The sequence below is a fragment of the Xenopus laevis genome, chromosome 4L (assembly GCF_017654675.1).
Source record: "Xenopus laevis strain J_2021 chromosome 4L, Xenopus_laevis_v10.1, whole genome shotgun sequence".
Classification (NCBI taxonomy): Eukaryota; Metazoa; Chordata; class Amphibia; order Anura; family Pipidae; genus Xenopus; species Xenopus laevis.
In genome coordinates, this window is record NC_054377.1 from 79,278,401 (window position 1) to 79,304,973 (window position 26,573).

The 26,573-nt window shown below is 41.4% G+C and overlaps 1 protein-coding gene across 4 annotated transcripts in view; it reads right to left on the reverse strand.

The window, feature by feature from the left end:
- Positions 1 to 18,515, reverse strand: part of raver2.L (ribonucleoprotein, PTB binding 2 L homeolog) — a 33,322-nt gene extending 14,807 nt beyond the window's left edge. For 2 of the 4 annotated variants that reach the window (XM_041590380.1, XM_018258235.2), the window contains exons 1-4: positions 18,012 to 18,514; positions 12,813 to 12,879; positions 7,409 to 7,878; positions 4,195 to 4,386 (exon numbers count right to left, since the gene is read on the reverse strand). In XM_041590380.1, the coding sequence (XP_041446314.1) occupies positions 4,195 to 4,386; positions 7,409 to 7,878; positions 12,813 to 12,879; positions 18,012 to 18,266 (984 nt within the window). In that variant the 5' untranslated portion in view covers positions 18,267 to 18,514. Of the gene's footprint in view, positions 1 to 4,194; positions 4,387 to 7,408; positions 7,879 to 12,812; positions 12,880 to 18,011 lie in introns of all 4 variants that reach the window. The other 2 variants (XM_018258232.2, XM_018258234.2) reach the window with 2 other exon arrangements.
- Between the last annotated feature and the right edge of the window lie 8,058 nt (positions 18,516 to 26,573).

Below are 26,573 nucleotides of genomic sequence, written 5' to 3' on the forward strand. Positions count from 1 at the left end.
GTGCCCCGGGACAAGCGAAAGGCGGATGAAAGAATCCCATTGACCTTAATAGCTGCTTGGGGCTCACTGTACAGTAGTTGGACCCATTTAATAAAAGCAGGGCCGAATCCCATTCTAAACAAAACTTCCCAGAGGTAAGGCCACTCAATAGAATCGAAGGCCTTGGCCGTATCAAGTGAAACCACCAATCTGGATCCTACATTCTCATGAGACAATTGTAAATTGAGGAAGAGCCTTCTAAGGTTAAATGAGGTAGATTTGGCAGGCATGAATCCAGATTGGTCAGGTTCCACCAAAGTCGACACTACCCTGTACAGTCGATTAGCTAACACTTTGGCAAGGATTTTAACCTCCATATTCAGAAGGGAGATTGGGCGATAGGAGGAGCATAGTAGCCCATCCTTCCCTGGCTTTGGAATAAGGACAATAGTCGCTTCAGCAAACGATTTTGGAAAGGAGAAGTCCCGAAAGGCAGAAGTGTTTCATGTAGAATGGGGACAAGTTCCTTAACATGAATCTTGTACCAGTCTATAGGAAAACCGTCCGGTCCAGGGGCCTTCCCTGAGGGAAAGGATAAAATGGCTTCAGCCAATTCAAATTGGGAAATGGGGGCATCTATAAATGTAGCCTGGTCCAGAGAGAGTTTTGGTATGGGTATGGGCTTAAGATAATCGTGTAGTTCCGCTTCGGAGTAATGGGCGGTAGAAGCATACAAAGCTTTATAAAACTCACTGAACGCCAAGGAAATATCTTTAGGAGAGGTAAGGATAGCCCCAGAGCACGTTCTAATTTTGGGAATGGCTGTAGAGGTTTCCTGGGCTTTGGCTAAAAACGCCAGGGGTTTCCCATTTTTATCCCCTAGGGCAAACATCGTGCTAGTGGCATGGAGCATCTTTTTCTTAGTTAGTTCTATCCTGTACAGATTAAGGCGTCGAAGAGCCGCCGCAAATTCAGTATGGTTGACCAAGGATGGGTCAAGTATGTAAGCAGATTCGGATTCCCTCACAGCCAGTTCCATAGACTCCAAAGTATCCTTACCATGGGCCCTCACCAGAGCAATAGATGCTATTAAGTTACCTCTCAGAACAGCCTTGAGGGCATCCCACACTACTTGGGGGGAAGCAGATAGTCGGTTATCCTGCCAATAATTAGTAATGGCAGTCGCGGAGTTGGTCACGACAATCTCATTCTTTAACCAAAAGGGGCTAAGTCTCCACTGCCTAGAAGCGGGGTCTGGAAGCAAGTCTAGTGAAAGGAGTAAGGGGGCATGGTCGGAGATTGCTCTGGGTAAGTATCTGACCTCACGTACTCTAGGCAAAAGGTCGGAGGAGAGCAGAGCCAAATCTATTCTAGAAAGAGAGTGGTGAGTGGCCAAATAGCAGGAGAACTCCTGCCGCTCCGGAAACTTCCACCTCCAAACATCAGTTAAGCCATAAGCCAATGCCCACTCTGCAAGTTTTGAGGTGGTGGGGGCAGCTGCAGATAGTCTGTCTATAGCAGGATTAAAGCAGGCATTAAAATCACCCATAAGGCAAAGGGGGGCCGGGGGCATTTGCACTATTCCCTAAAAGAGGGTTTCCAGCTATGTTACACGCCAATATCTGGTAACGGCCCAGCCTATCAGAGCGAATATCGAGAAAGTCTAAAGGGAGGCCCTTACGGACAATGAGGGACGTGCCTCTAGCATAGGAAGAGAACGTGGTATGGTATGTATGGGACGCCCAGGGTTTGCGCAAAGCCAGGACCCTATTCCCTGTCAGATGCGTTTCTTGGAGCAGAAGAATGTGGGGGTTGTACGTTTTGAGATAGTTAAAAACCAATGCACGTTTAACCTTATCGTTCAAACCCCTCACATTCCAAGATACAATAGTTACTACAGACATGGTAACCCATAAAGACAATATATACTCACAATCCCTGATTCGACTCCATGGTACCCAGGCGACACCCTGATCTTCAAGGTAAGGTGAGAGCAGTTATTCCAGCCAAAACAAAAAAAAAACTAAAAAGATGGAAGGACAGAGAGAAGAGAGGGAGAAAGAACATAACACAAACCCATACATACCCCAAAAACACCCCCCACCCTGCCCAGACCTGAAAGTTCGCCGGGCTTAATAACCCAAACGTCATTGAAACTGGAGAAAGTGGTTGCCCATAGCTCAGTCACTACCAGCTGAGAGATCTGTGAAAGTGTGCCGTGGGCTGGAAATTAGCAGGACCAAAAGACAGCTAATGGACAAAAGTTTGTAGGACATCCGATCATGGCAGACACGTCTCCACTCTGAAGATACGGCCCAGGAGAGGGTCCCAAACTGAAGAGTACTCATGGAAGAAGGGTGATCAGTGCCTGTGAAGAGGAAGTAGCCCCCTGGTAAGTAGTAGGAGGTGTAGTTCGACGTCAACCTCCGTGTGGGTGGCTAAAACGGACAGGAAAAAGGCAACAGTCAAGCCGAAAAGGCGTGGAGGTATGGTTATCTTCAGACATGGCAGCAGGGTAGCCATAATTCGGTTCAATGCAGGGCATAGAGCCACATTCAGCCACGTAAAGTGGGGAAATCCCCGCACAGAGGGAGGCAATCAGGGCACACAGCGCAGTCCAGGTATAGCCAATTGTAAACCGGGAAAAGTAACTCAACACAGAGGACGAGCCACAGGCACAAAATCTGTACAGCTGCATAGCGTCCGTGCAAAAAATTACAGTAACAGCGTGCTAGCCAATAAATGCTACAACAAGTAAGTACCTTTAGACCCACAGGAGTCAGGCCAGGTGTGAGGGGCAGCACCCAAATAGCGGAGGAGCCAGAGGAGCCCCATACGAGTCCAAGTTAGGAAGGGACCCTGAAGCGACACTGCAAGTCATTGCCTGGGGCTTCTTCTGGGCCTTGCTTCTAGCCACTCCAGGGCGTCTTCCGGAACGGTAAAGAAATGAGCCTTGTTGCCTTCCACGACTTTGAGTCGCGCGGGGTACAGCATGGAATAAAGATTTCGATCCCGCAGTCGTTTCTTGACTTCAGTCAAAGTACTGCGTCGTTTCTGCAAGTGTGTGGAATAATCGGGGTACAAGGAGATCGTGGCGCCATTAAACTCAAGCTTCCCCATCGATCGAGCCGCGGTCAAAGCAGTGTCTCTGTCTCTAAAATGTAAAAGTCGGATGAGGAACGGGCGTGGTGGGGCTCCCGGTGGTCTGGGCCTCCCGGGGACACGGTGCGCCCTCTCCACTGTGAAATGCGTTGTGAAAGTGGCCTGTGGCAATAGAGTCTGAAGCCATGATTCGGCAAAGTCCACCACATGCTCACCTTCCGAGCCCTCTGGGAGACCCACCACGCGAACATTGTTCCTCCGCTGACGGTTTTCATAATCGTCTAGTTGCGCAGCCTGTTGCTTGAGTTGGTAGCGTAGGTCGTCCAACCGCTCTGGGAGTGGCTGATAGGAGTCTTCTAGATTGCTTACTCTAGCCTCAACCGCCGCTGTGCGTTCCCTCATAGTCTGTAGATCGACCTTAATGAGAGACAAATCAACCTTCACCTCGTCAATCCGGGCTGTTAAAGTTGCCTGACAGGCTGCAATGGCGGCCAAAACAGGAGCCATAGTCGTATCAGGCCCAGGCCCCTCTGACGACTCAGGTGGAGAAGGGCCGTCGGCGCCATCTTGGGCGAGTCGCCTCACGTATTGATCCATCTTTTGTGACGTATCAGCAGGTTTTTTCGGACCCTTAGAGCCACCCATGTTCGCCGAGCAAGGCACAACGATAAAGGGGTAGAAAGTCCCAAAGAATTATTCGGTCAGGGTAGAATCAGGATCAATGTGCCCACGGAGCTCACCGCTGTGCGACCAGTTACTTCGGCATTCGGCCACGCCCCCAAAAACTGTGTCTATTTGATTGCTTTAGAGTTTGGATAGTAGAATACAATATAAATTTACCAAGTCTTTATTATGTCAAACCATTCAGACGCCATAAAAAAATACCACACAACTGGCCAAAATCTACTGTTCCAAAGCAACAGCTATGGCTCCCCTGTACTTCCTCATCTGCCAATGACCTATATACTCACTGGCAAGGGGCTTCAGCAAATAATATAATAATTAACATACATAGCATATACTGTCTCCCCCTAGAAAAATCTCTCTTCCAAGTCACATATGCAGATAAACAATGCAGAATCTTATAGATAGCAAAAGTTAAAATGTCTTTACCATTCCTTGTGCTGCTACAAGTGCTGCTAAAGTGCTTCTCCCTGGAGAGCCTGGAGCACAGAAGGACAGCTGGATTTTGCTTCCTTTCACAGTGGTGCCATCGATTGAATTCCTTACCTCCTCAGCCTGCTCAGCTGTTTCATACTCAATCACTGCAAAACCTACAAAACAACCACCTTCATCTTCAGCCAACTGCAAAACAAATGAGACATTTCATTTAGAAGATGCTGAATCTGTCCTTTTACCATATAAATAAAACAGCAGCACATGTTTAAATTCTCTATTAAAGGAGAAGGAAAGGTTAAAACGAAGTAAGCTTTATCAGAAAGGTCTATATAAATACACCAGAAAACCCTCAAAGTAATGCTGCTCTAAATCCAATGTAATATTGCTATTACAGGCTACTGCACTTTTTTTTTTTTCAAGAAATAAGCTGTTCTTAAAGAGATACTGACACCAGAAATGATTCCTTTTTACATCTATCATAATATTGGCTTTGCATGTTACTTATAATTTTGACAAAGTATTTTCTGGATACTTTTACATTACCCATCTGACTCCCTGTGTTCCTCTCTGAGGGGGCTGCCATATTTGAGCTTCAGCAGTCTGTTAGCATTAGAAACTCTAACTGACAGGCTGAGATGGGACAGCCAGATTGGCAAAACAGTCAGGTTTACGAAATTCAACTAACACTTACTTACAAAAACAAACCTCTCAGCAAAAAACAATCAACAGGACCTATAGATTACTTTTTAGTGTCACTATCACTTTAAAACTGCTCATGTCATGAAATGTTTGGTCAAAAATGTTAATCCCCTTTGGGGAGTGAATATAAGGATTTTTAAAATGCAAATTATTTTTATTACCTGCTCATGCTTCAACACCGCACAAAACCTTCACGGCCCATGGCCGTCTCTTCTTCTTGGCCCACTTGCCTCTTCTGCTAGTCCACCTGCTACCAATGAAAAAGGAGTAGGTAGTCTTGTTTGCAGACCCCTGCTTGATGTGTCTCACCGTCACTCCCACCGTTGCCTACAAGTTTTTCATTGGAAGGTGGGCAGGGCAAGTAGAAAGTTTTGTGTGCTTCTGAAGAATGAGCAGGTATTGGGGGGATATGATTGTGCTGCGAGCAACTAAAAAACAGCTAATAAAAAATAATTATTTGCAATTTGAAAAATCCTTATATTCACTCCCCAAAGCCAAAGGGGGATTAAAATTGACCATCCCCTTTAAGCGCCCTCTACTGTTCTACTGCCCAGCTTGGACCAACCAGCAGTGGGTGCTCAGGATACGTTTCATAATATTAGTCTAATGGCTGCAATAAGAAATGCATTCTGCACAGTTATGGAAACATCTCCACCTGCCTTGGACTGCTTGGCATATGAATGGGCCAAGCAGTCCAATGGGCATATGAATGGGCAGAAATAAAGAGGCTGTTCTGATGTTCTTCTGGTTAGGAAAGATTTGAGAAAGGTTTCTAATTTTTTTTCCTAAGCAAAAGAACATCAGACCAGCCTCTTTATTTCTCCTGACAACTTCATTAAAGGAGAACTAAATCCTAAAAATTAATGTGGCTAAAAATTTCATTTTATATACTGAACTTATTGCACCAGCCTAAAGTTTGAGCTCCTCAATAGCAGCAATGATCCAGGACTTCAAACTTGTTATAGGGGGTCACCATCTTGGAAAGTGTCTGCGACACTCACATGCTCAGTGGGCTCTGAGCAGCTGTTGAGAAGCTAAGCTTAGGGGTGGTCACAAATTATCAAGCAGAATATTAGGTTTGTCTGTAATATAAGCTGATGCTACAGGGCTATCAGCCATATATTGTGACATTTATATTCTATATGTTCTGTAGATTGTGAGTGGGTCCCTAAGCTCAGTAAGTGACACCAGCACAGAGCATTTGCAATGAATCAGCAGAAAAGAAGATGGGGAGCTACTGGGGCATCTTTGGAGACACATCTTTACTGCTAAAGGGCTGTGGTTGCCTTGGGTTGGTACAGAAGCACAAAACAATGTACAAAATTTCTAGCTACGTCTTTACTTAAGCTTTAGTTTTCCTTTAACTACTTGGTGGTCAGAATGGTTGGAAACTGACCAGCAGGTGGCACTGTTTTAACAAAAGTCAATCATATTAACAGTAAAATGATCCTTTAATATCTTGGAATTAAAAAAAAAAATAATGAATGTACATTGCAAAAGTGCTTAGAATATTATTATTATCAACATTTGTTTTAAAAGTGCATCAATTTAACACTTATTTTAAAGGTTTACTTATCTTTTAAATGCCACTAGTAGTGCTAGCAAATTGCTACATGTGTCACATTCCTACAGGCAAATGGGGAAGGAGAACCCTTGGGTGCCCAGATGTTGCAGAGTACACTTTCCAACATGCCTTGACACTTGGTTCTATGCTGAAGACTGCTATGGGTTATTGCTCATCAATTTTGTAACTATATGTTTTCATGAAAAAGGTTACCTTTTCCTTTGGGTTAACAAGCTCCAATTTGTAAATAAAACCAGCTGGAAGTATCCTTGTATTACTAAGCATCAAGTGCCCAGTATTCATTAAACTAATATGCATAATGTCCCCTTAAGGCTTTTGTCACACATTGTTTTTACAGTGGCAAAGAAAAGGCCAATCCAATCTACACAAGCCCTGTGTCCTTGCCCAGCAGCACTGCTATGAAAGCTCCAGAGTGCAATGAAACAAACATTCTTACACCCCCTTCTTCTGCATGGCATCCCTCCATTCTAGAGAAGCAAACATACCTGGGAAATAATGTGTATTTCTGGCATGTTGCCCAATGCATAAAAAAATGTGTCTGCTCCCATAGTGCTAAAAACTAATAACATTGCATGCATTGGCACTGGTCAGCTGATGGCATCCTAAGAAGTGCAAATCCTATATAATAAAGCTGAAGTGTCTCTGCGTCCAGTCCCTGTGTCCGTGGGATTGCGCTACTGCGCATGTGCCCCACGGACCGTCTAGCGCCTGTTAATTTAACGGGCTTAATGTCTAGTATACTATAAAGCCTTAATGCATAATAATGAGGAATTTACTTGTTCAGAAATAAGACAGGCCATGGCTACCTCTCATCTCAGTTCATAAATCCTTTTTGGGCCATTGACTGAATCTACAGATCAATACAATTTCATAGTGTCTAGATGGCCATATTGGACAATATACTACTATTGGACTGAAACCTACCTGGCAGAACAATGGCTTGTATAAAGCAGAGAACAGCTGTGTTAGTTCATCAGAATCATTGTAGCCCTTGGGAAGCTTATTAACACACAGGCACTTTGAATGAACAAGTTCCATGGTCAGCTGATTGCTATCCATCCACTGTGCAAAAAGGGTAAATTCTGCCAATGACTTTCCAATTAATTCCAGCCTAGCTTTAGAGGCAGAATCTTTTTTCATGTACTCCACAAAGCCATATCCCTTGGAATGACCCGTAAGTTCACTATAGACCAATAGGCATCTCTCGGTATTGCCATAAGCTCTCACCAAATCTTCAAAGTCGTGCAATGTAAATAATGGGGGCAAATTGGTAACACAGAGTACAGCATCCGTAGGCTGAAGCTGAACTGAAATGTCTCTGTCTCGGAGTGTGTGCTGATGGAACTTCTGAATGACATCTTGTGCTTGCTCTCCATTTAATAAAGTGATGAAGGCTGAAATTAAAGGATTAAATGTGAAAATCATAAAATACATGCCACAATTTCACATTCAGAAGAGAATCATAGTTACTCTGAAGTAAATCACCTAGTTCAGACATCAGGCAAACTCACACCAATTCCATCAATATTTGTACGCAAGAAGAGGATTCCCTTTAAAGAACCCCACTACTATTGAAATTGTATATGTTTACTAGTGTTTATAAGTGTACAAAGCTTCACTTCCATCTTGCTGTGACTTGTGTTGCCAGTATACATTCTGTGGCATGAACCAAAGAAAACCCTGGGGCCATAAGCAGCCCTCTAGCAGTACCTGGAATACAGTTGGCCACACAATTTAATGATCTGCTTAAAAACAAACTTCTGGTGTAAAACTTCAATCAAGTAAATAAAAGTGCATATGTGCCAGTATTATTACTTCATTTCCTTACAAACACGTGTAGGTGTAAGGTGATCTAAATACCTACTCGCCTGCATGTATAGCCAGGCCAAACATAAATCTCTCATAAGGGACCTTCTGTGTATCCTATGTGGATATCCACTGAAAACAAAGTGTGCCAAAATATTGTAATAATAGTGTTTTAATAAGGAATAGATGAAAACCCAAATGGGATACTCACAAACAGAGATTCATATAAGTATTAAATAAAAAGTCTTACCCCAGAATTCTGTCCCCTCTTAAAATAGTGACCCCAAATGCAGAGTGAGCGCATCACGGCACCATCAAGAGAAGAAGATGGTCCCGGTGAGCTCCGCTGCGCTCACTCTGCATGTGCGGTCACTATTTCAAGAGGGGACTGAATTCTGGGGTAAGGCTGTGCAGAGGGGAGGCAGGGATAGGGCCAGCCAAGGGGGGATCAGTGGGGACTTAATATCACGGGGGGTTTAGTTCTCCTTTAAAGTCCTGAAAATTTCTGAGAGTATATACTCTTCGTGCTTCCTCAGGAGGTAAACAATTCTATACAGAAAAGGCTTGCATATCTTATCTGGATAATATATGCAAGAGATGTTTCTGTATAGAATGGTCTAAAGTTTGGTTTTCCTTGGCAACATATACTCTCTCTGTTATAATGCAACCCCTACCATCTGAACATTACTTTCTGGATAACTTTGAACATGCAGATTTGAATATTAACATGAAAGTGAGGCTTGACACACAGGAAGAAGTGATATTTGAAGAAGCGCACAGCGATGATCCAGTTGGGGAAACAATGCAGAGTGAGCCCTATACGCTACAAGCAGGTTTCTTAGTCAGCACCTATAGCCTCCCAATTCTAAGAGCCTGGTGCACGTACAACGGTTTCCACCATTTATCCGTTCACTCACAATTTTCAAATATTGACAGCACCAGTCATGGATTTCTTTGCTTAAAATGCCTTTATTGAGACATGGGCTCAGACCCCGATACACTACATCATTGAAAGGAGACAGCATTTGTAAAGCCACGTGTTACAGCTTACTTTATACCTCCTGAGGAAGCGTGGCGTACCATGTGAAACACGTAGAGAATCTCAGATGTTTCCAGGATATTAAAGACTTTTTATTTATTTTTATGAATCTCTGTTTGTGAGTATCCAATTTTTGGTTTTTATTTATTTCTTATTAAATGCTATTACACTATTTTTGCTCATTTTGTTTTTAGAGACTATACACATAGTATATACAAAAGGTCCCTGATAAGAGATTGATATTTGGCCTGGTTTTATATACATCTGGTGAGTAGGTGATTCAGCCAGAGTGTGGTATTCAGATCACCTTACACCTACACGTGTTTGTAATATGTATGGAAAAGATTTGCACATACACTTTTAAGGAAATTAAGTAATAATACGGTTACATACTGTATGTACTTTTATTTACTTGACTGAAGTATTGCACCAAAGGTTTGTTTTTTGGGCTTCCATACAGAATTGTTGACATCACTTGGAGCATTGGAAAGAGTGGATCTATCTGGGGAGCTGCAATCAAGTTATTACACCACAATACAGCGCTGAATGAACTTTCTTTTTCTTGTAATGATCTGCTTGTAGGACAAATTTAAAGATCTAGCATGTGATTTTGGTCACACACAAGAAAGCCCCTTTTCTCCATAGTCCATCTACTCTCATGATGGACCTAAAAAGTGGAATTTTAAGGGTAATGTGACAAAAAGGTGATTCTGGCACTATTGGGGTTCTTCTGTCAGGGTAGACCACATTGTATTTGATGTTACTGCAAATGGTCTGCCAAAAAGCTCTTAAAGTTACCAGGAGCCGCTTTTTGCTGCCCCTAGTAACTTGCAGGGCAATGCCGCCTGAGTCAAGGTTCTCACCGCTGCCAGATGGTGTACAGCCTTTACTCTGGGACACCAGATTTCAGGAACAAAATTATTTTGGACTTCAGCAAGTCACATGATCTCACTATGCCTCAGGCACCAAAACATTCATTTAGGCAGAAAAGTTACTGCTTCACTGAACTTACACTCTTAATACAAAGATGTTTGAGAGCACAGCTACAACAGTGTTACTGGCTGCTTTTTTTCTGATGGGTGCTTGGCTGATGGGTGCTTGGCAGGCAACTGACACAGCTAAACATAGCAGAATGCCAGATGGAGAAAAAGATGTTAACTCAAATACAGTTTTTTTTTTTATACATTTCATTTTTTTAGGTTGCTGGTTATGAAAAAGTTTCCCGTTCGATTAGCTATTTTTGTACATGTTTAGTAAAAAAAAAAAAAAAGTTTAATGTATATTTTAAATTAGGCAAAAGAAAATCTGTCGACAATAATGGTTCCTCCAGTAAAACTATTAGAACCGCCTTTCTTAATTTCCTTTTTTCTCATAATAAAATAGTGCCTTGAACTTTAAATTATTTAAGCTGCATAAAATCATACTGATGGCAAAACAATCATATTGGGCTTATTAAGGGTGATGATATGCAAGGAGATTTGTTGCCTCTGAGGTTAAATCTGCACTACTGTGGATGGCAGGTCCCTGAACATGCAAGACACCTTCAGGCGACTTTGGAAACAGTGGGAAAGCCGATTTATACACATTAACGGCTGGGCAATATTGGGTCAATCCGACCATTTGGCCCTGGGGCCGAATGATCGGATTACAATGCTGCGAAAGGGCTAGCCGATGCAGTCCTGTATCACACAAAAAATCAACCTTGATATCTGGCTGATTTTTTGGCCTGATATTGATCGGGAGGACCCATCGGGAGCCTCCACAGACAGGCAGATAAGCTGCAGAATTGGTCTGGACCAATATCGGCAGCTTTAATCTGCCATGTATGGCCACCTTTAGTTTGGTTCTCAGCAATACCAAGAAAAGAAAAAAACAGACACACATGGAATGCTTTCATGCTGTGGCAACATTAGTCTTAACTGCTTTAAGACTGACCAATAAATCAACATTACCACATTTGTGAAATGACATGTAAAGTGGATCAGAGCTCAAAGGGAAACTAAAGTACTTCAGACATTTTTGCAGAAAAGCTTTGTCTCTGCATTAGGCTCCTGTACAGTTTTCCTATGTACAGCAGACCTATGCAACTAAATTCAAGGCCCCAACCCGATCTTCAAGTACTTACCTTCTGTCTGGTGACTTTTGGTGACTTAGGTGACTCCAAGTGTGCCCAGATCACCTGCACACCTCCAAAGTCAGTTGGAATCGCAAGGACATTGATATAAGGATGGGGGGCTGGACATACCAGAAAGCACCTGGAAGAAAAACAGTGCAGATCGGGGGCTATAAAATTAGTTGCACAGGGCTGCTGTACTCGATACATTTTTCAGCAGCCCTGTGCAAAGAGACAAGCTTATCTGCAAAAGTATATGTAGGGATAAGTAATCCATTATCCACTTTTTTTTTTGCAAAGGTGCAGCTGCAACTACATTTGCCATCAAAGTATGCATTATATAAGTATGCATTGCATAATTTTTTCATATGCTCGATATAACGATTCCTGTAGAAAGAGACCCCTAATATCTATCTGCACCATCCCATGTGAGCTAGAGAGATTGGAGACTTAAATGGAGGGCGGCATGACGGAGGTAAGTCAGTGTACACCATGCAGAGAATTTCATACATATACACAGTATGTGGATAACAGAAAATTTGAAACAAAATGTGGACAATCTTGCCTTGAAGCTAAATTATGACATTTTATAGCTGCCGTTAATGATTGTGTGTTGCCCTTTCTACAGCAGGCTTCTCGCACTTCTTCCCATACAGTTAACAATCAGATTGGAAGTCATACATTTGCACTGGACCCAACCAATTGTGCAGTGGCAAAACTGCAGAAGAAGTAGACTAGCGATGTGTGGGCCAGCTGATACTTACGGGTCGGGCAGGTTTGGGGACGACTTTGGTACATCATTTGCGGGTCTGCCTATTCTCCCTGCCCACAACCTTTCTGACAACATCGGCGGGTCTATAAATGGAGGGGAGAAGGCGGGTACAGGTGGCTTCAGGTAGGCTGCAGGCGGGTTTGGGTAGACTTTTTTTTTATCACTAAAGCAGATCCCACTGGGGGGGCGCATGATGCTGTCTCTGTAGGGGAGCTCGAGTTATCCATTATGTTATTAGTGTCATAAGTGACCTGCAATTTTGGCTGGGGGTGGAGGCCTAGCTAAAAAGTTATCCAAATGCCAGTGTGAACGAAGCACATGCATGCACACACTCTGAAACAGCAGAAGCATCCACAGAGAAAGACAGCAGACGTCACACCTGAACAGCTGATTTACCTCTAACATACAGCAGCCTTATAACAAGGATTACATTTACAGCCAGTTATACCCATGAATCTTAAATGGAACGTTTTATTTTACCAACCAACATCCATAGCTTAACATTTTTTGGTTTGGAATTATATTAAACATTGGCATCCCAGAAATGTGTTAGTTAGTGATAGTTTAATTCCCTGAAATAAAAGGAAAATTATATTACCTGTTTTTTTATTTTTGTCCACGTAGCAGTATTTAATTTCATACCCTTTTAGTAAGTCATGGATTTCCTGCAGATGAATGAGGAATGGAAAATGTTAAACACACAGATTCAGTTTGTGTCAGGAAACAGAGCAAGAACTCAAACAAAGCAAAGTTGACTTATATTCTTGCAAACCTTGGCACAAAGTAACCCCCCCCTCTTACACCTATGCACGCTGGGGAACCGTAGAAACTTTAGCCTTTGAAGGGGAATTTTAAGTCCATTTATGTCGATAAACTGCATGCCCTTAGTAGGGCAGCCCAAAAAAATATGGCCTCACTTTTTTAATAGTCCCCACAGCCACCAACCTTATGCCACCTATGTTAAGAGTTCCCCAAGATTATTTTTAGCCCCCTCCTTCTCCTTGTGCATGTATACATACATGAACAGCTGGAAAAATAATGTACTTGATTCTTTTATTTTTAGAGTATCGATGAGAAAAAAAAGTGATAAATTATACCAGTCTATCCTGCTTTCCTGGAAGTCTAGCCGACACACCTAAAATGCCATTAGTGCCACGATTCACAAATAAAGGACAGCTATAAACCCATATCATTGATCAATAAAATGAATTGCAAATTTGTGTATCAACATCTAAAAGTGGTACATTTAAATAGGTGCAAATACATAGTAAGTTAGGTTAAAAAAAAAAAAGACACATATCCATCAAGTTCTACTCTTTATAGTAGGAACAGTTTAGTATAAAAATAAAAACTGGGTAAATAGATAGGCTGTGCAAAATAAAAAAATGTTTCTTATATAGTTAGTTAGCCAGATATGTAATCTATAAAGGCTGGAGTGACTGGACAGAACAGAACACTACTTCCTGCTTTTCAGCTCTCTAAGGGTAAGGGCACATTGGGCGAGTTTTAGTCGCCTGGCGGCAACCAATCTCCCCGAACGCCTTCCCTCACTCTGCGCCTGGCTAAAATGAAAAATCGCCCACATTGATCACACGCAGCGATTCGTTTTCCGAAGTCACCCGAAGTTTCCTCATGAGGCAACTTCGGAAAACAAATTGATCATTCGAATCCGACTAACTGCACGATAATTTGACGGATTGGTCGGACTGCACTGAAATTGGTTGTTCACCAAAGAAGGAACGGTCACGTCTATGGGGAGCTTTAGTCAGCAACTTTAAGGGGGGCCACATGGGACATAACAGTGAGTTTGCAATTGATCCCTAACATGTAGCATAGATTCAAAAGCAGTTATGACCCGTGTGCCCCCCCCCTCAAGTCACTGATTGGTTACTGCCTGGTAACCAATTAGTGGAAACCGAGAGCTGCAAAGCTGGAAGTAGTGTTCTGGCTATTATGTTAGACATCCAGTCACTCCAGCCTTTATACATTACATTTTTGGCTAACTAACTATACCAGAAACATTATTTATTTTGCACAGTGTATCTATTTACCAGTTTTTATTTTTACACTGAACAATTCCTTTAAAAGGGTTCCCTGATTTGTAATACATAGTAACAGGAGTCAGGTCTTCTCCAGGCCCAAGCCGGGTTCTACTCTACTGTTTCAGGAGACCGTAGTGGGGACTTTGAATTACATTTTCTTTCATTACACAAAAATACATTTTGCAAAAGACCACTTTAAAAGAGTTAAAAATAAAAAAAAAAACAAATAAGGAAACCACTATATCATGTTTTTCTTATTTTGTAAATTCTCACAGCCTTCAAAACTTTTGATCTGATTTATGCATTTTCACAAAAACACGTATGCAGTCCAGTTGATCCCTTCTGCCAATAAAATGGTTAATATTTGAGAAGTGCTCACCCTCTTTACCCTTCAAAGGAACCTTAGACGTAGAGCATATGCAAGGCTGGAGAATGCAAGCTGATGAATTATTCTAGTTACTGAGCCTGACATTCTTTTATTTCTCAGGCACATGCTGTCAGATGTTTCATAAATAAAACATAACACTACCCAGTGGGCTGAAGACATTCTCATCTAAGAAAGCAAAGCACTGGAGCGTATCATAATAAAACCCAAATGCGCAAAAACATGCTTTTATAACTAAAAGCCCCCATACAAGGGCTGATAAAAGCTGCAGACAGACCGAGTTGGCAGCTTATTGGCCAGCGTGGGAGGCCATTTGAGGGGCGTCCCCGATCGATATCTGGCCGAAAGTCGCCAGATGTTGATAGGGCAGGGTAAAAAATCTCATTGGATCACGGCTGCATCTGTTAGTTGATGTGGTCCCGCTATCCAACTGCCGTATCGCCTCCATTCTGATCCGATCGTTGGGCCCTAGGGCCCACGATCGGATCAGCCTGATATTGCCCAGCTCAATGTGGGCATATCAGGAAGAGATCCACTAATTTGGCGCCAACACCACACAAGCGGATCTCCCTGTGTATGGCCACCTTTAGGGGAAGAATCTGCCCTTCACAATCATGTGTCCATATGTAGCAGATACAGTTCATACACAATGTTTAGTCAGTAACCGAACTCTAAAATTTGTTTGTCAGTGTTTTTCAAAGCATTTAGGTTCAAGTGTCAAGTGAATGGGGGCCCTGAATTGGGAATGCAGTGGTCCTTCATATCGTTGGGATATCTTTTTTTTTTATATATCTTTTTTTTTTAATCATAATGACCCACTATGCTAACTGACTAATCAGATTTCAGCATTCCATAGAGCATGACCATCAGTTTACCCAAAAATCCCACAACTCCCATCTAACCAATCAGATTACACTTACATATTATGCATTAAACAGTATTGCAGACTTTCTAAGTAGAAAATACATAAATAGGGGGCTAAGATTTAATCTGCCATACACTACCCCAAATGTACTTACCTCCCATATAACGAACCAAACTGTAACATTCCAAACTATTGTAAAACTACTTAGCAGGACAAAGGACAAAACATTTACCCTGATGTATCAAAGATACTGATCTTCAACCTGCCATTTAGGCCAGACAGGTGGCAACCCCAACACCCTGTAACCTAACACGACTGTATGGAGCTTTAATCTGCCATCCATTTAACTAATAACCATACACCTGCCATCTGACCAATGAGATAGTGCCATACCCCACTACCATGAAACTATGCAGCAGCTCATTGGAGCAAAGGACAAAACATGCACCTAGTGGTGTTCAAAGGTGAACAACCCTTTTAATGCCTACCATAGGGGCCCAACTGAGCTGTGTGCCTGCCAGTATTGCCAATCTTGCATTTATCAGAGGTCTGATAGAGACAGGTCTTTGCAATTCCATTTTTGTGCAAAAAACATCCTGCTGTTTGCACTTTGCCCCGATCCCTTACATCAACTTAATTTGATGGGATGAAAACATTGTGGATTCAAAAATGAAAGGCATATTTTATTGACCTATGTTTATTTATACATGTGTGGGACTACAAGGGCTGGATATTTACAACTTTGTCTCATCTGCCCATTTAGCTATCTAGAATATTTAACTGCTATCATCTATGATTTACTTTGAACAACTTGAACGCGAGTCGCACACAATATGTAACAATCGCTTGGCCAGATTTAGATACATATACACCATCAGAGCATTAGGGTAATGCTACAGTGAAAAAAAGCTGGCACTAATCACATGCGGCGATTAGTTTTCCGAAGTTTCCTCGTGAGGCATCTTTGGGCAAGTTCGGAAATTGAACAGCCGCTTGTGATTAGCGTCAGCGTTTTTTCATTTTAGCCGGCGCAGAGTGAGGGAAGGCGTTTGGGGCGATTGGTCGCCGAAAAGACGAGCTGATTAGTCGCCAAATCTCCCCAAAACGCCCAGTGTGGCCTTTCCCTTATGTCTGTTGCAAACAATCAATAATGCTACATAAGGGAAACATTGTTAAATACAATACTATATGCAGGCAAATGACAGTGGTCTCATTTTATAGATGGGGTATCATGTTTGCAAGATGATAGCACTGTGTAACATTGTGACGTCAATGATAATGTACCCCACCCCCAAACAAGAGAGCAAAACAAGTCACCTTGAAGTCTCATAACCTATATAAAGTCACAGGCACATGGAGCCTTAACACAAATCCAAGCTCCATAGCCATACGGCTATTAAAATAGAATATTGTAATGTTGCACAAGCTGTAACTATAGCTATAAACCTGCTGTCAATGTAAAGTCAAATAAAGGAGCATGGGAAGCTGCCTGTGCCTTTATATGGTCACAAGTCTCCTTGCTTCTAATGCAGTATAGCACAAGGTGGCTGATTTCAGATTTTACTTCCAGTCATGGTAAAAGAAAGCAGAAAGAGGTAGGAGACAGTGAATAAATGGAAAATACACACTGCATTGTTACGCCCCAGTGACCTGCTTAGGAAATCCATCAGTAGTCCTAAGCAAAACACAAACACCCGCAGACAATGCAAGTAAAATATTGAAAAAAAATTCTGGCTTTATTGGTAGACCATATAACAACCCCCACAGTTTGAGAGGATTTGGCAGTTTATGTAGGATAATGAACAAACATAACTCAACAAACACAGGTAAAAACCCTAGTGCTGTGACATATAGACTGATTAACTCCTTCCCTGCCGACAAAACCAAGAACTCTTATAATGTAACGTTCTGTATGTTAAGAAACAACCAAATCTTGGGGGGGGGGGGGGTCTGAGGCTACCCATGGCTAGTTTTCGGTTTATTTTGTTGGAATGTATTTAAATAACTACACATTCCTATGCAGGTATAGAGTGATGCATTTATGATGCAGTGTAAAAGGAGTGATTTCAGTTGCTGATAGTGTAGGACAATTTACATATAAATCCACAGGCTGCATGGCTAACCACTGAGAAGCTTTCTGAATGACCGCACAGAAAGTGGTGCAGTCTGCAGCAAGCAACTAAAGAGGAAAGAGGCGTTTGTGTGAAATGAGTGTGAGGCCTGAGGTGGCAGTCAGGTTAGGTGGCAGTCAGGTTAGGTGGCAGTCAGGTTAGGCAGCAGCAGTAGGCAGAAGTTGGTAAGGAGCTGTGTAAATCAGCGGGGCACCTGGGGATGACGGGGAAAGTGCAGTGGCCACTGTGGGTCCCTACTCACCGCCCACACTATTTGCCTACAGTGGAAGTTGAATGGGTGCTGTTCGTGGGATCATGTCCCTGTACACTGATAGAAAGAACCTCGCACCCTAGTTACCGCCCCTCCCCCCTTCCTCGCCACTCACTGTCCCACCTGACTGGTGCAGTCCTGCGGCAGGTTCCTCATGAGAATCTTCCTGCGGTTCCTAAGCTCCCACCGGTTTGTCTCTAATCTCTGGGTTTTCTCTGTCTCGTCCAGCGCAGGTAGAGTTGCGGCTGTCCCCTCACTACACGCAGGCTGCTTAAGGCCGTACTCCTGCGAGTCGTGGAAGGCTGCAGTATCGGGTTCCGGGTTGCCATCATCTTGCCCAGAAGACATCAAGAGAAGCCCGGTACCCCGCGCCGCCATTTTGCTGCGGCTGGCTTTGGAGTAAAGAGTTGTCTGGGCGGGCGCTGTCACTGGCCCCGCCCACCTTTTCTTTACAGCAGGAGCCAAGTTGCCTCTGGACCGCAAACAGTTGGGAGGGGATTCCTGGTGGTGTTTCCTACAATTACACAAACTCGCACTACTTTCAGCCCCGTAGCAACAATATGTAAGTGCGGGGAGTTACAGCAGGTTTAGCGCTAACTGTTGTATGTTCTCTTGTGTGTTTATTCCACGCTTACACTCTACACAACAGACTCGTTCCTGTCTCCGACTTTGCTGCGTCCACTCTCGCCTTTTTAAAAAAAAAAAAAAGGTTTTTTTTTCACCTTATAGTTAACCTTTAGTATGATGTAGAGCGTAATAGTGTGAGGCAATCTGCAAATTAGTCTTCAATTATTTATTGTCTTTCACTTATTTAGCTTTTTATGAAGCAGCTCTCCAGTTTGCAGTTTCAGCCACCTAAGGTTCAAATTACCCTAGCAACCATGCAGCGAGCTGAAGAAGAGATTGAAATATGAATAGAAAAAATGAGTAATACAAAACTAGCAATAATGATACATTTGTAACCAGGCCCAGACTGGAAATCTGTGGGTTCTGGCAAATGCCAGAGGGGCTGCTATAATGTCCTATAGAAAGTCACTATTTAGTGGGCTGGTGGGAGCTGTTTGGGCCTCTATTTGGGCTGATGGGCCTCTGTGTACCTGAAATTCCAGGGCCTATTTTAATTCTCAGTCCGGACCTGTTTGTAACCTTACAGAGCATTTCATTTTTAGAGGAAGTTTGATAAAGAGGCCCACATAACACAGCAAGCCCTAATCTACCCATCACAGTTACCGGTTTCTTCAAAAAGTATAATTAAATGCTATTTTCTATGCTGAAATCCTTCTGTTTAACAGTTCTTTGCTTTAACCATCATTTGAAATCCTGGCAGGGAAGGAGGGACTAAACACTGATGTTACAAATTGTAACAACTTCACCACAGTTTACAGACAACATGCAGGAACTACATAACCCACAATGCATTGCACTGGGATGTTCTGTTCCTTATTGAAATCACGTGTGCAGGGAATTGTGGGGTTTGGAGGATACAGGCTAAGGACAGATGGCTGCTGATACAAAGTAACAGTAGTCAGCCAGCTCAGCAGGAGAGCAGGGGGCAAGGCTTAGGGAATTGTAACAAACAATTAAAAATCTTAAAAAAAGTCTGCATAAGTTTTAATTGATGTACATTGCAAAGTTGCTTGAAATTATGTTTACTTTTCAAAAAGCTTAAGTTATGTTTGTGGCGTCACTGTATGTAGTACATCTTAGAGTGGTCGTGATAGGTTTCCCTGTCTCCTGCTCTGTCTGACTTCCTTATGCTCCCTGTGTGTGCCATACTCTAACTGCCACTATTCTCCCTGGGTGTGCACTATACTCTACCTGCCTTTTGCTCCCTGTGTGTGCCGTTACACTGCCTGCCCTATGCTCCCTGTGTGTGCCCTGCTCTGCCTATGGAACATTAGCCTGGTATGGGGTTGTTCTGGGGTTTGTTAGCATTTGAAAATTGTTGTTAGGGGCCCCTAAGGTGTTTAATCATGTGCTGGGGGTGCTGTGTTATCCACAGGGAGGATGAGGCATATGGATTTAAGGGTATGTCTTAATGACTTTTTTTCAAAAATGAGTGATATCTCTGCAGTGAGCACCAACCATTTGGTTTTTTGGTGTGCTACACGGCCTTGTAATAACCAGGGCCGGAACTAGGGGTAGGCAGAGTAGGCACGTGCCCAGGGCGCAAAGCTGGAGGGGCGCCAGGCACGCACCTTCTCTGCCTCTCCTACCCCCTAGTTGACCCGGCACTGGTGGTAACACAAGGTTTAAAGTGTGTGTGGTTTCAAAACAGGGAGTGGTTAAAACTGGATTCCATTATGGCCCCTCCACCATGTAGGCCAGAAAAATTCCAGCCATAGGTGCCACAGTTGGACAGCACTGCTGTAGACAATCTGGGGTTCATTTAGAAGCACATTTCAGAGTTGGATTGGGGTGTATTGGGCTCACTATGGCTGCCATCTCAAGTGCCCCACCCTATTTGTGAGCTTCTCCAGACACTCCTCCCCTCTGAAAGTACCTTTAACTTCTTGTTGCAATCAGACAAGAGATTGAAGGGAGCGCCCACAGTTTCCAGTCAGGAGCAGGGCTGGGTCAATTGGGTTTTTCACCAGTGTTCCACCGGCCCAGTCCGACACTGCATGTTTAAATAGCAATCAATCAACAAGTAATTTTAAACAATTTACTACAAGGTGTTTGCTATCATTTTCTGATTGGCTCTGAATCAATAAGTTGTGACTATGAAGTCTCTGGGTTTTGGGAGAAGCTTATTTACTTTGTATTATATATCCCCTGATAGCGAGTAGCTAAGGGGCAGATAACTACAGGTCTTTTGCACAGGGGTGTTTCTGCTTCAGACAGCATTGCCCCACATGTTACAAGGGGAAGCAAAAATTAGCTCCTGGTAATGTTTTTTTTTATTAAGGAACAGTTCAGGATACAAATAAAAACTGGGTAAATAGATAGAATGTGCAAAATAAACAATGTTTCCAATATAGTTAGCCAAACATGTAATGTATAAAGGCTAGAGTGACTGGTTGTCTAATATAAAAGAATAGAACCCAACTTTTCAGCTCTATAACTCTGACTTAAGGGGGGGGGCACATGGGACATAACTGTTCAGTGATTTTGCAATTGATCCTCAGCATTCAGCTCAGATTGAAAAGCAACAGATATGACCCATGTGGCCTGCCCTCAAGTCTCTGATTGGTTACTGTCTGGTAACCAGTCAGTGTAAACCAAGAGAGCTGAAAAGCAGGAAGTAGTGTTCTGGCTATTATGTTACACCTCCAGTCACTCCAGCCTTTATACATTACATTTTTGGCTAACTAACTATATTAGAAATGTTTATTTTGCACAACCTATCTATTTACCCAGTTCTTATTTTTACACTGAACAATTCCTTTAAAGCAGACATTTGACTCTTCTAATGCAAGAACAATTGCGCTCTCTGAGCTAGTGATGCAGCCCCCCCTGGACCCCATCCAGCAATGTGGGGGCTACCTCAGGCAGCTTTAGGCCTAGAATCACCCCTCCTTTTGAAAATTAGTCTGGCATTAATAGCCAGCAGAAATCCTAGGAGTGAGGAAATAAAAGTTCCTTAAGTTACTATCAACCTTAAAGGGGTTGTTCACCTTAACTTTTAGTACGGTGTAGAGAGTGATTTTCTGAGACAATTTGCAGTTGGTTTTATTTTTTTTTAATTATTTTTTGTTTTTGAGTTATGTACCCTCTTTATTTAGCAGCTATTTGATATTTAATTTGCTATTTCAGCAATCTGGTTGCTAGGGCCCAAATTACCTTAATAACCCTGCATTGCTTTGAATTAGAGACTAGAATATGAATTAGAGAGGGCCTGAAAAGAAAGATATGTACTAAAAAGTGGAGATAATATGTTTTTAGCTTTACATTATTTGTTTTTTAGATGGTGTCAGTGACCCACTATTTGAAAATTGGGAAGTCGGAAGAGAAAGGCAAATAATAAAAAAAAAGACAACAAATGTAAATGTTGACTAGAATTGGGCACACAAATGTAAACTGTGCTTAAGTGAATCCCACTTGTCACTAGCACCTATTAAAGTCATCAAAAATATATCTTTTATAAAAAAAATTAATTGCAGTTGTTACACATTTTCACTTGAAGCTACTCAAATTACACTGGGAATAGAACAGCTTTATTGACAGATCTTAGATACAAATGAAATGTTACAAAATAAGACACTTATGTACAACCTGACAGTCTGTGTCATTTACATTTTTCAGGCTACAATCTCTACAACAATCTTTGCTTTATGATGGAACTGCACCACAAGTCTAGGCTCAGAAATGTCCATCCTGCAGTTGCTGTGATTCAACTCCCAGTTTCCTTCAACAAAATTCATGAGGGAATTTTGGGAGTTGTAGTTCAAAGACATTAGAGCTGCAGGGTGGGAACTTCTGCCTTAGGGCTAAGGCACTAGGAGCAATTTCAGCAGGTGTTTACCCTAGAAATGACTGGGAAAGTGATTTAGTAATGTATATATAACAAACAAAATAACAACATGTGCCCTTAAATATAATTTTTAGAAAATATTTGTCCTTTCAGTTATTTTTTCACAAACCTCATATGACTTATGCCACAGTACATGATTTCAGTAAATTTAGGAAATGTCTTAGAATCCCATAAAAGAAGCAATTTTGCATTTTTTATTCAAAAATAAAAATTCTGTAGTTCTAGCCTTCACCCTCTCGTGCCCCAACTGGCAGTACAGGTATCATGCAGCTCCAGCACCCTGAACTTAGTGGGTTGATTTTTTTAATCCCTCTAAACAAATCAGAACTACCACAGGTTTAAAATCACTGGGTCCCAGTAAGATTTATCATTTTGAGTGAGTAAATGGGCCAAAAACATGTGACAGAACCCATGCACATTTATCAAATTCCTGCAAGTTTTTAAAAACTCCTATAAATTCGACAAATTTAAATTCATTAAAAAAAATGTAATTTTTTAAACTTGGATAAATGGAATCAACCCGAAAACTCAATCAAATTTGAATCTAATTCGATTCTAATTTTAAAAACTCTATTCAATGCCAGGAAGGCTGCAAACAACTCAAAATTGATCCTTGGACCTCTCTAGTTGACTTAAACAGCAATTCAGCAGGTTTTAGGTGGCAAATAAGTCAAAATCGAGTTCTTAAAGGGCCAGAGTATGATAAATCTCTAGAATCAAATTTGATTAACTAGGGATGCACCGAATCCACTATTTCAGATTCGGCTGAACCCCGAATCCTTAGTGAATCCTAATTTGCATATGCAAATTAGGGGTGGGAAGTGAAAATCATTTTAGAAGTCAAGTGATTTCCCTCCCCAGCCCTAATTTTCATATGCAAATTAGGATTCAGATTCGGTTTGGCCAGGCAGTAGGATTCGGCCGAATCCTGCTGAAAAAGGCTGAACCCCGAATTGAATCCTGGATGTGCATCCCTATGATTAACTCCATAGTTACATTTGACAGTTTTGACCATAAAAATTTGAAAATTCTAATTTTTAATTTGACCCTTAATAAATCTACCCCTTAAATGTAACATTCTCTGTGGATCAATATTTGGAAGGGTAATACAATCATTGGCAGTAAGGAAGCATTTTGTAAAAGGTCCACAATCGATAACATTTTTCACTACATAAAATTGTACTGGCAACTGTATTTTGTGGCAGATATGTTTGCAAATAAACACAAAAGAAATAATAGTCATATACATTTAAAGGGAAATCTAAGGAGCTGTTTTGTAATTTATTTCAACTTAAACATACAACATTGTATGAGTTTGGGGTATTTATCCATGGGGATTACTAAAAATTAGCGCATAGACATTTTCATTGATCTGCAATAACAGACGGACACCTACTGTAGCTTGTGTGTACAGAGAGCCTCAGTTTACATGTGTAATTGCATATACTAGAATAATATTTTATGCACACAAGATGTTTGTTATTTTTAATCATGTTTTCCCACATGCAGGCTATTGTTGTGAATGCAGGCTGCAATGATTTTTTGAAACTGGCACCCCAATGGAATAACAGGGAAAACATATACAAACTGATGCATGGGGTATAGAGTTCATTTGAAGCTAGGCACTAAACTGGGTGCAAAAATGTTGCACTGTGGGTAAAAAGCTGGTGAATTTTGTACTTTGCCCATGTTAGTTAATGAGCCCTCATATCTTATCTGCACAGACATTTGTTGTCATATTGTTTGCCTCAGCTGGGGCATTCCCTGTAAATACTGATAAGGACAGAACAGTATATCATCACTTAACATTTGTCTACAGAAAAAAATTGTATGGTGTCTATCAGGACAAATATGGAGACAGAGAATATTCTGTTCAATAAGCTATGCCAGTAAATTTAAACCTTCCCATACCAGATGTTGCTGGACTAAAGCACCCAGCACGAATGAAGGCTCTTATAGACAAGCATTTTGTACTGTGTTGTCTTTTTATTTGTTTCACTGCAAGGGCATGAGTTAAAGCAGGCCATTCTTTTTTATAGTGTCTGTACTCACTGCACTCCACAGAACCACCAAACTCAGGAAAAACATTATTGGGCTCTGCCTGCATTAGTTAAGGGGTGGTTCACCTTTATATTAACTTTTGGTTTGTTATAGAATGACTAATTCTAGGCAACTTTTCAACTGGTCTTCATTTTTTTTTATATAGTTTTTCTTCTGACTCTTTCCAGCTTTCAAATGGTGGCCACTGACCCCATCTAAAAAACAAATGCTCTGTAAGGCTACAAATATATTTATATGGCTACTTTTTATTAATCATCTTTCTATTCAGGCCCTCTCCTATTCATATTCTAGTCTCTTATTTAAATCAATGCGGGGTTCATAGGGTAATTTGGGCCCTAGCAACCAGATTGCTGAAATTGCAAACTGGAGAGCAGCTGAATAACTCAAAAATCACAAATAATAAAAAATGATATCACTCTCTACAACATACTAAAAGTTAACGCAAAGGTGAACAACCCCTTTAATACTTTCTTATATCTTCAACCCAACTCAGCATAATCCACACAATACAATTGATACAATAGTGGCTAATGAACCACAGTTGCTGCTGAGAAATTTATCTACAAAATGCAGCAAATAGTAACAATTCAGAATCTGCACCTGAATATCTGAGCTGCTAGACTGAAACACCAGACACAGGAACATTAAACTTTATAAACTCCAATTTTGGAAAAATGCTCCAAATAAGGTTTAAGAGTTATTTCGGTACTTATGTACTACTTGAAACCAACTGAAATAAGTGTTTTGAAGGGCAGGTAAAGAGAGATTTGCCTGCTAATGCAACATTAGTGGCAGCATTATGGTGACTACACTCCAATTTGCAAAAGTACATAATATTAAAATGTACCTGTTTAACACTTAATACATGGTGACTGTATCAACATGCCAAGTTAAACATATCTGTAAGGATCAGATGTCCGAATGCTAAAGAGATAAAGACTAATTAATAAACTATACATGGAAAATTGGGAATCTCTCTCACAGGAGCAATTTTCTTGTCTTGGGCTTTAGTAGATTTAACTATATAAATGCCTAAGTATCATTTTACCAATGTATAAAAATACAATGTTTTGTAAGGACTGTCAGCAAGAGTATTAATTAGCCAAATTTAAATTTTTATAATTTGTTTGCATTTTTTAAACACATTCCAATTGCTATTTTTATCATCAGATATACAAATCTCGCAGTCAGATTTAAAGGTAAAAGAGTCCCCAAAAAACAAAGAATGCTAAATAAATAATCCATCTACATATCCTAAATAATGATATAGTTGTATTGCAACTTGCATATATTTAACAATACATGTATGTCAATTCAAATGTGGCCACGCATACATAGAATCTTGTGGCTAAATGATGGCAAGACTGAAAATAAGGAAAACATAAAAAAAGACTTTGCAGTGCCAAAGCCCATTTCTAATTTCTTTCAATATGTTATTAATCTGCCTTTTGTTCTTATGGCCAAAAAGACTGACATGGATAGCGTGAATTTGTTGGTGGCTGTGAAGTCTTGTGAAATATATTCGAGTGTGCTGGGTTCAAGATTGTGTTGTTACAGATGTGGGCCAGATGCTCCAGGGCCGTAGATGTGCCAAGTGAGCTCTTTAACCAGCTGTGTTGACCATGGAACGCCTAGCTGGATTTTTATAGTTTTTCAAATACTGCTTGAACCAGCAGATTTCAAAGAGTCTCAGTATGGCACAATGATTTGCCATTTCAGCCAAGACCAGCTATACTGCTTCACCATTTCAGTATTGTCAGCTAAAAGGAGAAGGAAAGGTTAAAACGAAGTAAGCTTTATCAGAAAGGTCTATATAAATACACCAGTAAACCCTCAAAGTAATGCTGCTCTGAGTCCTCTGTCAAAAGAAACACCACATTTCTTCCCTTCTATTGTGTACACATGGGCTTCTGTATCAAACCTCCTGTTTTTAACTTAAACCTGCAGGGCTTGCTCAGTTTCATGCTCTCTCGACCTCCCCCCAGTAATCTGAGCCTAGAGCTAGAGACTCAGGCAGGAAGTGATGTCACGCCAGGATAATATGGCAGCTGCTATCCTAAACTAAAGAGCTTCTAGAGCTGTTTACTAAGGTATGGTAAAGCATTCTACAGAATAAATATAGCATTCTAGCTTGCACTACTGTGGTTAAT